The sequence below is a fragment of the Vespula pensylvanica genome, chromosome 19 (genome assembly GCF_014466175.1).
Source record: "Vespula pensylvanica isolate Volc-1 chromosome 19, ASM1446617v1, whole genome shotgun sequence".
In the NCBI taxonomy this organism is placed as follows: Eukaryota; Metazoa; Arthropoda; class Insecta; order Hymenoptera; family Vespidae; genus Vespula; species Vespula pensylvanica.
In genome coordinates this window covers 383,035-398,983 of record NC_057703.1, presented here as the reverse complement: position 1 = coordinate 398,983, position 15,949 = coordinate 383,035, and the positions used below count along the sequence as shown (strand labels likewise).

Below are 15,949 nucleotides of genomic sequence, written 5' to 3'. Positions count from 1 at the left end.
TATATGGTTGTGCTATCCGTAAGCGTGGACTGACCCTCCTCCAGTTAGCCGCCTAAATTCTCGGTTAGTACATGGACGCCGCGTACGCGAACTTAGAGTAGAGTCACCGCTATTTTAACACTCACGGGAGTGTTCGGGCGCGACTAAAAATCCTACCGGGGACTTCGTTTTATTGAACGCCGATTACTTGATCACGCCGGTCACGCGAATTTTAGAGTAGAGTCCCCGTTAGCCCGTGGGTCCCCAGATGCAGCAACCTCCACGCGGTGGGACCTGGGTCGGTAGTACTTGCGCAATATCGGAATCTATGTCTAAATTATATCTAAAATCTATAACTAAATTATATACATTATCATAAAACGCAAGTACTACCGGGCGAATGGCTGCATATTTCTATGTTATATATTTCTTTGTTATTTGCCCAAAGTTTTCTTCTGTCTAAGTTCAATTAGACGTTAAATTAATTACATTCTAAATTGCTAATCGTACTTTGCCAGATAAATAGATTGAATGTATAAAAATTCTAAATTAATTTTCTAAGAGAATGCACAGAAAACTTTTCTATTGCATTTATCTTCGTTGTCACTCCTAATTATTCTCATTTACATTATTAATTATATACGTTTATTTATAAATTATATACCTTTATTAATTGTATACTTTTACTTATCATATCAAATTGCTTTTATTATCTTTTATTAATGAATAGTCTCGGGTGGGACCCTTCAGAAGGGCCCTAAGGTGTGGGGTCTTTGGCGGGTTTCGTTCTTTCACTAGAGAAAAATTGAACTCAATTATGGTACTCTGATTTTCGTCAAGTGAACCTTTCTTCGAGATATACTCCTATTGCTCGAAATTCTATTTTTCTCACGCGCACTTCCGCGAATACTCCCATTTTCGTTTTTCCTTTATCTCTTCTTCCTTCTTTTTCTCTTTTCTTTTTATCTTTTTCTCATCTTTTTGTTTCAGATCATCGAGGGACCGATCATCGTGAAATTAAGAATTTACAGGAAAGTTTTTGGATTTAAATGTCTTTTTGCATATAATATTTACACATAATTATCTCGTCTTTTTTCATTCTTTTTCTGTTTCAAATTAGGTGATCGAGGGACCGATCGTCGTGAGATTTTTACGCGGAAGTTAATGAAACCTCTCTGCATAAAATTTTTATTATAATTTTTATTACATGCAGGGAGGGTATGTCTCCTTGATTACATACGCGAATCATAGGGAAAACACTCATGCGTGTGACGGCCGGCACACGCGTGGGTGTTTGCGAGGGCGAGATTAAGTCTTACCGAGGACTACGCGTTGAAATCGAAATAGACACGACCAGTCGTGTCTCGAGATGTCTGAAGCCGACGGTGTGGACGGTGGAGCGATCTGTAAGCGGGGTTTTACACATCTCCAGTTTGCTGAGAAGCCTGAAGCTCCCGAAGCGGAAAGGCATCTCGAACGCGTATTTTAGAGAATCCCCGCTAATCCGTCGTGGGTCTCCACATGCAGCAAACTCCACGCGATGTGACCTGGGTCGATAATGCTTGTGATATGTCGAAATCTATGTTTAAATTATACAACGCAAGTAGTACCGGGCGAATAGCTGCTTAAATAAACTTTAGCTATGTGTGTAAGTGTAACTAGAAACAAAAAATATAAAGTTTATACAATTAAGAAACACTTTGAACATTACTGAAAAGTGATCTGTCTTCACGGAAGTATAATCTGACTTTTGTTATTTTTGCTTTCATTAGATATACTACTATTTTTATTAGAAAATTTCTATCACGCGCTAATTTTACCAATTAATTAACTAACTGGTTGGTTTCACCCGAGAAAAGTATAGCTCGCACGAGCTTATACGTTAATGCAAGGAGTGCATAGTAAGGAGTATTCCCCTGTTGCACTCTTAGTTTATATTCCGTCCATGTTTGTCGCTAAAGTCACACGCTTCGAGCGAAAGTTTTAACTTTGGTGAAAAATTATTCTTGGCAATGATTACAGAATGTAACAAGCTTGTTTATTTGACTAGTTTGGAATAGTTTTATTAATTTTTAACTGTTATAGTATTTCTGTCGAATAAAAATTTATGTGGAAAGTATACAGATTTGATATTTATATTAGATGCTAACTGTAATATGTAAAAAATCTATCACTATATGCTTTCCACATAAATGAAAATAATTTACAAGAAGAAATGGAATACAATATATAAATTAATATTACTATGATTTATATATCACATAAATCAAATTATATTGTTAAATCCACATTGACGATTTAGAAAATGATGAAGTATGAATTTTAATCATAATGCATCAATAATAAATTCAATAGGTAAACTTACAAAATTATGAAATTATAGAATAGGATATTATTTTAGACCACAAATTAAAGCTGCCTATATAACTTACTTTTTAGAATTCGATGAAGGTACATGTGCTTTTTAGTGAATTGGTAATCGTAATATAGTCGTTTATAATTTTAGCAATAGATGTACTCTATAATATAATTATTATTTCGTTAGATCGAACAGAAATTGTATGTATGCAATTTTAATAATATACAACTGTTTTATTATTTGTCTTGCCACGATACTTCACAAGATTTTAGCATTACAAATCGCGTAATGACTCGTGAAGTCTCTTAAACCATCTAATTCAATAGCGTAAACGTAATATGTTGAGATCATATATGTAACTTTACATTTTCAATGTTTCAAGCAAATCTTCGTGAAAAATCATAATCTAATGAAAAGTTAAGATATTATACAATAGCGTGTGTAAATCAGTAGGTACGATTGTAAGAATAAAATTAGAAAGCTCTGTTACCTGTACCTGTACTAGGAATGTTAATCATACATTGTATACTCATTGTATAAGCAGTATACAGAGTAATATTTTTAGATTATTTTGCGAAGTTAATCTAAGCTTATGATTTTTTTTTCTTTTTTCTTTTTTTTTTTTTTTTGTTTGAAGAACATTGTCTCAAAGATAATCGTAGTTAATGCATATTACCCTATCTTTTTGGATAAATGTGAGTACATAGACATTCATACAATGTGATGCAACACAACCCTTCACAATTGCCATTATATTACAATTCATTTATCAATATAAATTACTAGCAAATAATCACAAAACTTTATACTAGAGACGATATATTGCACCGTTTTGTGCATAGCACGATTAATATCACTTAGAATTACTAATCTATTCAAATCAGGCAACCTAATAATTCAATTCGTTACACAAACTTTCTGCTTAATTAATCAAACTAAAATATAATACATACATTAAAATTTAGTTGTATGCTACTTCACAGGAATAGAATAACATATCATTTTAAATGTATAGTGTACTATATCATTTTACGTTTTTACGTTTCTTCAATATTACCTTGTAGGTTATCAATATGCAATTTTTCGATCTTTTCTTTTCATCAGGAGATAAAGTAAAATATTTCTCTTAAGGGTTTCTATCGTGTATATGAATACACCTTAGTGCTTATTCGATCGTTGACGGTAATAAATATTGCCAAGCATATTCTAAATCTTTACTAGCATCCGAACAGCGTCGATGAAGTTTATCTTCTGGAGGAAGCGTAACCATAGGAAATTCACCCTAAAATTACATAAGGAAGTATTGAATAATTGTTAATTAAACAATGTATGTATACGTGTATATATATGAATGATAATCATACCAAATCCGCATCAGCCCATAACGTTTGTAAAATCTCTCTGAAAGTACAGAGCTCGGTATAATTGGTAAAGTATATCACCCAATCACCGCTACTCTCGTGAACCTCCCGACAAGCGAATTCCTAAACGTTTGAAATATCATAAGTACTCGAAAGATTATTGTAAAAAATAAGAAGAAAAAAAATGTAAAATGAAAATTATAATTCGATATAATTACCAATATACACCAAGATTGTTCGGGTAAGGGTACTCTGAAAGCTGTTAAGTCTTCCACAGAAGCACACGATAACGTTTGATTGCGTTGAGTACCTGGATATACTTCTTTCATGGCAACTAGATGTCTTGTAGTCGTGACAAGACTACAGGGCATAGGTTCTCTTTTATCAGAACAATCAAACAAACCAGACGCACTTTGCACGAAACTTTGCAACCATTCGGAAGCAACGTATTCGTCCGGAGCAGCAAATTGAAATGCTTTATTTGGTTTCAAAAGTATTTCGAACGTATGCGGTCGATGCGAGTTGGGAATTCTTCGGCAACCTTGACAAAGACCACCCTTCAACGGAATGGCACGTTTAGGAAGGCGTTGATTCGAATCTGTAAACATGTAAACCACACCGCCTTTAAGAACAAAATATCCAGCTTCCCAAGGATTTATTGGTGCATTAGGATGTATCTGCTGATAAGTGTGTGGTCTAAACATAAGATCGCCTTCTTTGGTTGGGCCACACGGTGTGCTCGGAGGAGACATATGTTCATCCTCCATATAAATAAGACTGTAATGTTCTATTTTTTCATCCTAAAAATGAAATTAAAATAAGTAAGAAGAGAGCGATAAATCGCTTAGTTAATAATATAATATACTTACAGGATGTACAGCAGTATCAGACAATATCGACTGCTTCAGAATATGCATGTCTTCATAACTTAATTCTTTAACAGCCGGCAATCGAGGCTTCGATGGTGATCTTCTCATGGCTATTTCCAAATGCGTAATTAATTCCGAGGTGGTATGCGAACTGCCAGTGGAAAATAGATACTGCATCTCATAATCGGCGTTAGAGATAAGAATCGTTTGTGCATTTGGTCCAATCTGAAAGAAATTTGAAACTTTACTGTCGGAGTCTATTATTTGATTACGGAAATTATTATATGGAACGTAAATGATATATATGGACGCTCAACACGCGCGCACACACACAAAATTATATTTTTACCATTATAACATCTAGCTCGTTGTAAGGAATTACGAATTGGTTACTGTAGGAATGATCCAACTTCGAGCCGGTTAAGTATAATGTTTTGTCCGTTAATAAAGCGATCATCGGCTTGCTCTCTCCGTTCGTCATGTACGAACTTCTAACTTTATAAACTTTATACAACTCTTCTGTTTTGTCTCTGTAAATATGCTTCTTAAAGGTTTCTCGTAATTTTAGGCTGATCTTCTCTCCGCTGAACTCTTGCTTTTCTGCAGCAACATTTTCTTGTATCTCTCTATCGAGATTATCGTTGAAATCCTTAAACGAATCGTAATTTGCTTTGACACCTTTGATGTACAACGGATTAGCCTTCTGTGGTTTCTTGGTTTTTTTACTTTCAAATTTCCTCTCCGTGATAGATCTCAAAAATCTACTCAACAACGATGTTTTCGATGGTGCTTGTCGTAAAGGAGGCGCTAATAATTTACTACTGCTTTCACCGGTTAATATCGAGGTCATGTTACGTTTTTTAGACGGCGAAGCCAAATGCCTATTGATCTTACGTTCTTCTAAATCGGAAGTTGCGACGCTCTCTACGTCGGACCAATCGCTAGAACTGGCATATTTCTTAGAATTCTGTGCTCTCGGCATTTCTACTTTTACCGGCGGATCCTCGACGATATTTCCGTACTGCTTTTCAACGATGTACGCTTCTTGTGCCTCGTTCTCTTCCAATTCTATCTCCATCTTTGGTCTTAAACTTTTACCTGGATCTTCTTGTCCTTCTGGCGAACCACGTTCTGGCAGAGATAGATCGCAAGAACATTTACAATTTTTCTGACACAACGTCTGATTGCATAACTTCTGCGTTCCCTTCTTTTCGATATCACTGTCGAATACGCTCGACGACGAAGAAAAGGAATAATAATCGGAATGCGCGTTTCTTGTATTGGTACTCTTTTGAACGTAAGGAGAATCTCCGTGTCCACACCAACTGTAACGTCCCTTCTGAGCGTCCTTCTTTTGAATCGAGTTCGGTGTTAGAAAGCTCATAGAGAAATCCGCATAGCTCTCATCGTCATCTAATTTCATCGTTTTTAGAATATCCTCGTGAAAACTAACGCGTTTCTTGCTCTCACGCTTCTTCTTACGTTGTCTACGTTGTACTATGGCTTCGGAGCTGGATGTCGACAAAATGCTCGCATCCGTCACATTAAGTGTGTTCAGAATACCATAAGGAGGCTCTATATTATCGCAATCAGAAATGGTCATACTCAATTCCAAGAGATTTGTATCGTTATTAATCACGTAGGAATTACGAGGATCGATGTTCTTCTTGAAGCTATAGCTGCCGTCCCCGTAATAGCTGCTCCTTTTATTTATTTCTTTTATTCCGTTGTCACATTTATTGTTCACCGCGTCCAAGTGAACGGTATCAAGGCTTCTGCTGTAAAAATCATAACTTTTCAAAGTGTCCAAACTCGAACAATTGAGTTCATTATCTTCGAGCTTCCTGGTTAAGTTTTGATTCGCGATGTCACTCTTCGTCATAATCACATTTTGAAATTTTGTAACCGCAGGAGACTGCATCGGTGTCTTCCCATCCTCGCTGGAATCGCTCGAGCTAAAATTTTTGTTCTCTTGTATGCAATTGTTGATGATAACTTTGTATCTATTATTTCGATAATCTGGAATATCATCCATCGAAGAGTCTTCCTGAAATACGTGTCGGTGTAAATACAAATGCATGGTCAAATTTAAAACATTGAGAACTTACTTCTTTGTAACTGCTGGCATCGGTTTCATTCGCGAGGTCCATGTCACTGTCAAACGCAACACCACTATCGCCGGGCGAAGCTAAGCTCGAACATACGCTAGAAGATCTCAGATGTAAAGATAATACGGTTCCAGAAGAGTTTATGCTCATAGGCCTTTGCGGCATATAATTGCAGATGTCCAAGTGTGTCACATCCTATATTTAAAATCATCATTTTATTTTACAAAACTATTCTCGATACATAAATCCTTTTTTTTTTTATTTTCCAAAACTTTTCCAAGAACAAACTACATATATGTATCAATATTCTAACCATAAAAATATACTATATACAGCGATAACATATTGACCCTTGAATTTATAAAAACAGATATATCCACACGTACGTCTCTTACAACAAGACAGATATTATTTATTACCGAGATAATTGTAACTAGGGGGTGATATTGATATCTGCATGGGGGAAGTCTAATAAAAACTACATAACAGGTTAAAGGAAAACATTATCCAATTTGAGTCAACATATTGCTATCTTAGAAAATAAGAGAAAGAAGATTACCCAAGTTGCAAACAACAATGTATAAGAGAATAATCATGACGCTAAAACATCCAATCGACTCGTCTCGCGCGAGATAATAAAAATATTGTATTTTTTAATTTAAGTCGTACGTTAATATACGTACTAATTGTAAAGTGAAGGACACATTTTCTAGACCAGCGAGGAGATTCACAAGTTGGTTGGTCTTATCGGCGTCGCGGACAAGCGCATGGGGAAAGTATTGTTTCTTTAATGTTTTGCTATCCCGCAGTAAGCAGGCTAAATAACTTTCGAAGCTGCCTTCGCTGAGGGTATGATATAACCATGCTCTACCTAGAAAATATATAGAACTTTTTTTGGAATATTCCAAATTTCAAGTATTACGGTACTTCACAATAATTGTTCGCAAAGAAACGTATGCAGGATAAATGTAACGCGATAGAAAGTATCTCCGCGTTTCACAAAGACTCACCTTTTCCTATGGAAGTTAGTACGCTTTGGAGAGCATGGATCACCACGACGGTATCCTGATGACTTAGTTCTCTGGCCGTACCCCAATATCCGTGCCTTTCTACGCGTAAACCATGCCGTAACGCTCGATCTAGCCAATAAACAAGCCAGGAATCTCCATCCAAGACCACGGTGCCATAGAGACTCTGAGCATAAACCTGGATTAAGATAAAACGGACATTAGTGATCGGCGAATGAAAGGAAAAAGATTCGGCGCTCAAACCGATCCGATGGTTGTGTACAAGAATAGCACGTGTTTTGCAACATGTAAAATATATAAAAATAACTGATGCACGACGTGTCTTTCTTAATTTACTCGTGACAGGGACGTTGCTAAATTTCGATCGATCTTCTCGTCCTTTTTTTCCGAGTAAACGAAAGAAAAAAAAAAAAAAGAAGAAGAAAAAAAGAGAAAGAAAGAAAGAAATAAAGAAAGAAAGTAATGAAATTATAAAAACCTTTTCGCGGGAATCATTTCAGCGTTGCGACGTCGATTAAATGGAACAAAGAAGACGTCAACTCGACTAAAGGAGACTTCGAAATCCTCGATAATGTTCGAACGATCTTCGATCGATTTGAAAGAAAGATAAAGAGAAGATTAACGCAGTCTCGAATTTGATTGGAAGAATATGAAAGAGCGATATTCAACGGTACGCAGCTCGTGCAGCGACTCGTGCTTACTGACGGCCGCGTGCACGTTCGCGATGTCACCAGCGGCACTACCGTCATCTTTGACGTTTCTTGCGACTTTTCGACATTCGAACGAGAAATCGAAGGAGAAAAATTGAACGACGACGAGGAAGGTGAAAACGAAAACTTAAGTTATCCTCGACATCGCCGAATCGAACGACGGAGAATCAATTTCGACTCTCCTCTGACGTCATCCTCTCAATTTTCCTTATCAGACTTTCGCGCGGCGATCCATAAACTGCATTTCCTGTGTGACTGTGCGCGTGAAAGTCAGGCCGATCGTAACGCGAAACAGCGTTATGCACCGTCGATTGAAGAAGGAGGAGACCTATAGAGAGATTTTTTCTTTTCAACTCTCCTTCTCTTTCTCTCCTAGTTTCCTCCTTGCATTTCGAGTCAGACGTCGATTTTTCTCTTCGTACATATTTTCGTGTCTGTGTGCGCGTACCTTCTAGCGCGTGTATATATGTATATATATGTACGTATGTATATATATACATATTATATATATACATAAATGGCCTTGGATATTGATACGACACGTCTCCACGTAAAAAGAGAAGGGAAATAGGGTTTAGTTGCAAGACCTATACGAAATGCGCACACATACACACACTCACGGCAGGCAGCAGCGTACACGCACTCACCAATTTGACGGCTTTCGTCAATTCTTGAAGAATTCTACTCTTGGATAGGACCTTGTCGGTGCAAAGGTCCATGTCTTCCTGACTCGGCATTTCGTAATGCGATGATGTTACATCTTTCTTGTTGAGACAATAGAGAAATTTGGACGATAACAGCGAGAATTTTCCAAGGGAAACGCCGAGCACGTCTCCGATCCGACTCGACGGGGTTACGCTGGCACACTCGTCGCCGGGTGGACTCATTGATTTTTTAGAGGCGCGCAAGTCGCGCGGCAAATTTGAATGCACTGCGCCGATCGACTGACGTTGATCGTCTCTACCGGCCGTCTTTAAAACGATATATCTTTTTTATTTCTTTTTCTTTTCTCTCAATGAATTCCATGCGTCTGCAAATCGATAGGTAAAATAATTGCCACGTATCTTTAGAGAAATAAAAGGAGTGAAGAAATCAAGAGGAGGGGTTAAGGATACTCACAGCAATCGTATTTGTGAGAGATTACAAACAAATCCAACAACAAAGTGTCGGGTGCTTGCGAACAGGTCATGGATAACTCCTGGTGCACTCGATAACGCGTTATCTCTAAGCAAGCGCGAATGTGGTTTACTTCTTCTTCTTCTCTCTCTTTTTTTTTTCTTTTTTCTTTTTTCCACTTCTTCCTCTCCTTTTTGCACCGATCGCACAAGTCTCGTAGATTTAACAAAATCTACCGGATGTAAGATAAAAAATGATAGACAATTTCTCACGATTAAACCTTTTCGATATTTATTTTTCAATTTATTTTGAAAGTTCATCTCGAAAGATCTCCAAAATAATCGTATAAAATTAGAACACTTTCGTTCGTTCGTCCGAAAAGATATCGCTCGCTTAATCTGCAATTTACGAAGACTTTTTTCGAGACCTTTTTGCAAGTACCTTTTCGTATCAATTTTCGCTCGTCAAAGAAGCTTTCTCGTTACCCGTAAGTATATACCGTAGACGATATAAGTGGCAATAAAACGTTGAGAAACGGGAAGGTACAAGAAACAAAAGAAAGACGAGAGAGACGTCTCGAGCAAGTACCTACCGGAAGGTAAAAACTTCAGGGTCAAGTACACGTCGAGAGTTTTACCACGATACGATAAAATAGTCCGCAGTTTCTCTCACCTTTTTCATACTCGTTCTCTCGCGCGACGATTGATTTCCCGTCTATTTCATTATAAATAATGAAAGAACGCTCGAGATTTCGCGATTCGTCGTCGTAATATCTTCGCGACGTAATTCGTCGATTGACTAGGTTCTGATCGATCACATTTTTTGGCCCACCCGGTATATCCGAGGACACGCATCGACCTCGGCAGTCGTCGTTTCGAAAAGCAACAATTGCGATATCTCATTACTTTGCTATTACGATATTTATTAACGATCTTGAGAGTACGCGAATGGTAGAAGAATGATAGAAGTAAAACGTGATCGTCGATCGAATAAAAACTTGACCGACTCCGAAATTCGAGGACAAATAACATAAATAGACAAATAATATAAGAAGCGTGTTACAACTAATTCTGCCTTCTAACTAATTGTACGGAATAAAAACGAGAAGTTTTTATAAAAACGACCGTTCGTAAATAACAAAAGTTGCCAATTAAGTGAGTTTTTAATCGATCGCTTTTTATAGTTCACCCTATGTATTAGAAATCGTTGCATTGACTTTGGTAGTCATCGCTTAAAAAGTAACGGTTAATCTCGAGTCTCGAGGGTGGAAATTTTCGATTCGACGTTTATTAGTGAAGATTCGAGGGAGATAAGGAAAGAAAAAGAAGAAAAGTAGATGGGAAAGGCAATTCTGATAGACGTTCTTGATATCCTTAAAAATATTCGTATTATCTGACGAGCCTAGCAGGGGTCACCTTTCTTCGAGCGTAACGTTGCAATCCTTTACGAGAGGTCAAAGTTTACGATCTTTTTCTCTTTTTCCCTCGGTCCAATCACGACGCTTATAAATGTGCTGTGATTTACGATACAAGTTTTAAATAGATCGATCGTTTTATTTTTCGACCGACGAAGGACGACGAACAAATCGTTTCTTTATCGTTTCCTGAAAGTCCGAGATCATCGATCGAAAGAGAGAGAGAGATCGTCGAGATACGAAACAACGACTGATTAAAGGTAAGATTCAATTGTTTTAACGCTTTCATTGCATTGACGCGAAAGAAAAGAAATTGGAAGGTATCGCGAGAATTACTCGAAAATTTCTCGTCGTTATCGTTACATCGTATCGTTGAAAAATGATGAACATATCGTTCTTCGTTAGTATTTCTTATACATTCGTTGCTCGTTAATGAGATAATTTATTGACCTTCCAAAGAGACAGAGAGAGAGAGAGAGAGAGAGAGATAATGCGAACAAAAAAGAAGTAGGTTATGTCAACCTTTGTCGAAATTAATCACGTAACCTCAAATCTCTGTATAATTCGAATAGCGATCCATCGATCGATTTCTAATTTATTCCTTGCATCGGACGAAAATTCTCTTATAGATTTTTGTAGGATATTACCGCGAGACTTGCATTAGTTACTTTGTAAAAACGTTTCTTTATCGAACTAAATCTTTTTACATAAACGTTGTACGTATAATCGAAATTACGATTTCGTTTTTCTTTCGCGAATGGTTTCGCGAGCGATATAATTATCATAGATCTCGTAGATTAGCGAGAACGATGAAATTTTTCTTCGAACCTGTTACGAACGTAATTCGATGCTAAACGTCCGTACGTCGTTCTTTTATCCTGTAAAAGGATAAGAACTTACGCAATATCTTATTATGCCTGTCATCCTTTCCTTCGTGTCGTGAATTATTACCTTTTGACGTTTCAATCATAGGGGAAGTGAAACGACGAAAGGACGTGCCGATACAGTTGCAACATAGTATGAAATATTTATCAGGCTTTCTAAGAATGAGAATGTTAATGATTCTATGATTTAATATTTTAATACAACAATTACGTAGATATTTTAAACTGTTTTATCCTGTGACCACTGTCGATAAAAAAGTGAATTTATCCGTCAAGCATACCACGTTTGCGTTGACGCGTTTCTTTCGATAGATGGCAAAAGTAGTCGGTAATGTAGTTAAAAGATAATTACGCGGCAATTGCTCTTGTTAACGTTAATTACGTTATCTTTCTTAACCTCGAAAACGTTCGATTAGCGTCATTTTAGAAGATCTAACGACATCGATCATTTTATGCATTTTATTATTGCTACAATTAATGAGTTGAGTTTTTCAGACGAGCGATGGATCGACGTAAGATCTCTTTTACCGGTGAAAAAGATCGAGGCTCGATCCTTCTAGAGAATTGATGGTAGTCGTGTGATTTGTATTAATTTTCATGTCGATCAATTTTTACGACGAGTCGAAAAGTAAGCGAGTTGTAATCGCGAACGTTCTATCCGTCGACCGAAAGGAAACTCTCGATACGTTACAGAATGTTACCAGGGCATAATCGATGTTGTTTGCAATGGAAACATCATCGTACGATAGTAAACCATAAGGCAAGTATCATCGAAGTAATTTAGTTCAACAATCGCGTTCGACAACTCGTTGAATTCTAGCTTTTAATATTGCATTATGTCCACTTTTTGAATATACTCGAAGTACAAGTATAATACGTACATATTTTTCATAGGTAGACACGTAGTAACACGCTCGTCTCTATTTCACAGAGCTCGACGAATGCTCTGAAAGAAACGAAATGCGTAGAATTTTAGAAGCTGACGCAGCAACAAAGCAGAAAGTAGTGTCTCGAGCTCCGGTGCTTTGCGTTTCCCTTTTATTTCGCGTACCTACGATACGAAGAATATAAAATCGAGAAATAGAGAGACCAGGAAAATACAATAAACATTTTTCGTATGCCAGGTAAAACGTACGTATGTATATAAAAGCGCAATCAGTCTTATTCATTTGCAGATTCTTGTCTACGTTAAAAATTAATGTAAATTTATAATACATTTGAACGCTTCAATACGCTTATCTAGTTCCGTCTTTAAAGGTAATTAAAAAGTATCATTTATTAGTTGAGGATAATGTAACAAACCAAGTAACAATAATTTCTCTCTCTCTCTCTCTCTCTCTGCCTTTCTCTTTCTCGTTGGACACACGCACAAGGGAATAATGTTTTATACGCCTTTGGCATTCTTGTCGAGCTTCTCATAGATTCTGTTATTCAATTTCTACGAAAGAGACCGAAACTATTTTTCTCATATACGTTATTTCCTTGTTAGATATGCACATTGCTCTGTTTACTCACGCGAAACCAGGCATGGATGTCAAGGGTAGTACTAATACGAACGTATAACTTATTTTCTCATACTTAGCTCGCTCTTTTTCTTTTTCTTTTTTCTTTTTTTTTTTTTTTTTGATCATTCCTTCTGTTATTAAAGAAGAAGAAAGAAAAAGGAAAGAAATGAGAAAAGAGTCGTCTCATAAAAATTATTTATTTAAACAGTTTAAACGTTCATAGAAAAAAAAATGTTACATTAAATGTATTAACAATATCGTCGTTATATTTCTACACTTCCTTAATTTTTTTTTTCTCTCAAATTATTCAAACCGTTTCTTTCCTTTTATTTCTTTTATCGATGCATCGTAACAACGTGATCGAAATTGAACGTGTAATTCACAGTCGATTTAAAGTTAGATATCTTCTAAGGAACCTGTTTGTTAGTCCTTACTCTGAATCATGCTTTTATTGTTGCTATTATTATTATTATTATTATTATTACTATTATTACTATTAATATTATTATTGTTATTGTTATTATTTCGAGGACTCGTTCGTTGTGATTCGCTTACTGCATTTCCTTTTGATTTTATTCTCTGTTTTCCTTTCAAGCTGGATAATACTTGTCTCGAGCACTCTTCAATCATTCTCTGCTCTTTCTCAGTCAATTCTAGCGGAAAATTTCCAAGATTCCCTTCTGGATCTCTGTGAAAATGCGAGGGTATATTTCAAAGGACATGGTCGTATATTTACGTACATTTTTATTACCACGTCTATATGAAATAAACTATAGTTTATAATAAAATGGAGGACGCATTGTATTCATCCTTTTGAATTTTAATCGTTCGTTAATTTATTTGATTATTAGACAGAGGAAAGAGATGTTATCGTTATCAAAAGAAATGGATCATTAAAAAAAAATTAAGGGGAATATTAAACACGGTCCATTACGGAGAACTTGCAAATGAGACTACTAAAATGTGGGCCAGTGCCGTATGCATTACTGGTGGCTCTCTCGGTTAAAGCGATAGGAAATTGAAAAAATAGACAAGACAAAACAGAAGAAGATGAAATTACTCTTCGACTTTAACGCGTTACTTCGCATTACTTTCGTTACTTTCATTACTTTTCTATACTTTTCGAAAAAAAAAAAAAACAAACAAAAAACAAAAAGAAAGAGAGAAAGAAAAAAAGGGAGAGAGAGGCGAATAAAAGACTAACGGCGAACTAAGCGACGAGACAGCGTGCTCTAAATCTTTGATAAAAGAAAAAAGGAATTCTCTCATCCGCTTTGTCGTTTTTAATATTCGCGAAGGAAATGAAAAGCCATTAGTGATGATAATAATCACGATAATAACAAGTAGATAATGAAGATGATGATTATCGTCCTAACGTCAAACGCGTTTTGATTAGCTTCTGTTAAAGTTTTGCGGATAGAAATAAAAGTAGAAGTAGAAGTAAAAATAGAAATAGAAATAGAAACGGCGGGAAGTCCTTTGCGATCTAATTTCGCTCGACTTTACGGTCGGGCACGCTTTCCGTTAATCTCGAGCGACTTACTCGAGTTGCGAATTATTTTCGCGAATATTTCGCTCACCTTTGATACTTGTTAAGCTTCGTTACGATCTTCTTTAGACTGCCCTCTCTCTTTTGTAGATTCCTCAGGTCGGCTTCTTTCTCCTGCGAACAAATTATTCCCGTTTTATCGACATCTTGTCGTTATTGTTTTACTTTATTTTAATCTTCGGGAACATTCTTACGATTCGTTCTACGGAATCTATTAGATTACTTTCAAAACATCCCCGATAACTCTTAATTCTTCTTCGCGAGATTCCTGAATGTGACGCATAGTAATCGTCTCGCATGTCAGCCTAAGTATTTGCTGACGATACGTTTGTTCCCGTTCCATTGCCTTGTCCCAAGCTTCTTCTCTCGCGATCACTGCGTCTCTCAGGACTTGCATGTCCTTTTCCAGGATATCCAGCTCCGATCTACGAGGTTAACGTTAACGGAACGAAAGAGACGTGTCCTCTTAAAAATTCTACTCATGAACGGATAAATCACGGAGAGGAAGAGAAAGAAAGAGTATGCGAACGTTCTTTCAAATGCTTTAAGGATTTTCACGAAATGCGAAGGGATATGACAATTAAAAAATATAAAATAAAAATGTCAAAGTAAATTAGAAATCGATTTAAGCCATTATACTTCTTATTAAGCCACATATAATTAAATCTAAGCCATGTACAATTAAAAGTCAAATCTACTTACGTTTTATTAACAATTTAAAATACGATCGATTTTGTTTTTAATTAAATCGAGTCTATGTAATAAGTTTGCCACGGTTAGTAATTCTTTGATCGTTCATTCGATAGATAATTAATAAAGTTTATTAAAACGTTCGAATATAATTACCTTGTAATTGTGACCGTAGGTACACCGTTTGTAAAATTCTCCAATTTATTCTGACATCCCTGACAAAGAGACCAATTCTGTACGCCCCTTTCTACGGTCGCAATGATATCGGTCGTCGAGCTGCTATTTTCCATTTTATTTAGAATTTCGTCTTCCTAAAGAAGTTGTACGTGATAATTACACTCGCTGATACGAACGAAAAGCAATATACATACATACAC

The 15,949-nt window shown here is 36.4% G+C and overlaps 2 protein-coding genes across 3 annotated transcripts; both read right to left on the bottom strand.

Annotated features, from left to right (window-relative positions):
• Positions 1-2,968: 2,968 nt before the first annotated feature.
• Positions 2,969-9,334, bottom strand: LOC122635731 (pleckstrin homology domain-containing family M member 2). Of its 2 annotated transcripts, none has more exons than XM_043826279.1 (9): positions 9,062-9,334; positions 7,687-7,882; positions 7,360-7,547; positions 6,677-6,871; positions 4,918-6,615; positions 4,569-4,793; positions 3,918-4,499; positions 3,703-3,822; positions 2,969-3,620 (listed from the first exon to the last, which is right to left on the bottom strand). In XM_043826279.1, exons 1-9 carry the CDS (start codon positions 9,299-9,301, stop codon positions 3,504-3,506), a joined length of 3,561 nt encoding a protein of 1,186 aa, XP_043682214.1. In that variant the 5' UTR covers positions 9,302-9,334; the 3' UTR covers positions 2,969-3,503. The 2 variants fall into 2 exon arrangements, with proteins under 2 accessions (XP_043682214.1, XP_043682215.1); XM_043826280.1 differs by lacking the exon at positions 9,062-9,334 and adding an exon at positions 8,183-8,781 and having other exon boundaries at positions 7,360-7,564.
• A 4,163-nt stretch (positions 9,335-13,497) lies between these two features.
• On the bottom strand, positions 13,498-15,862 carry LOC122635835 (ABC transporter B family member 7-like). The gene is made up of 4 exons (XM_043826497.1): positions 15,729-15,862; positions 15,106-15,307; positions 14,914-14,996; positions 13,498-14,021 (listed from the first exon to the last, which is right to left on the bottom strand). The coding sequence occupies exons 1-4, from the start codon at positions 15,860-15,862 to the stop codon at positions 13,757-13,759; spliced, it is 684 nt and encodes a 227-aa protein (XP_043682432.1). The 3' UTR covers positions 13,498-13,756.
• Between the last annotated feature and the right edge of the window lie 87 nt (positions 15,863-15,949).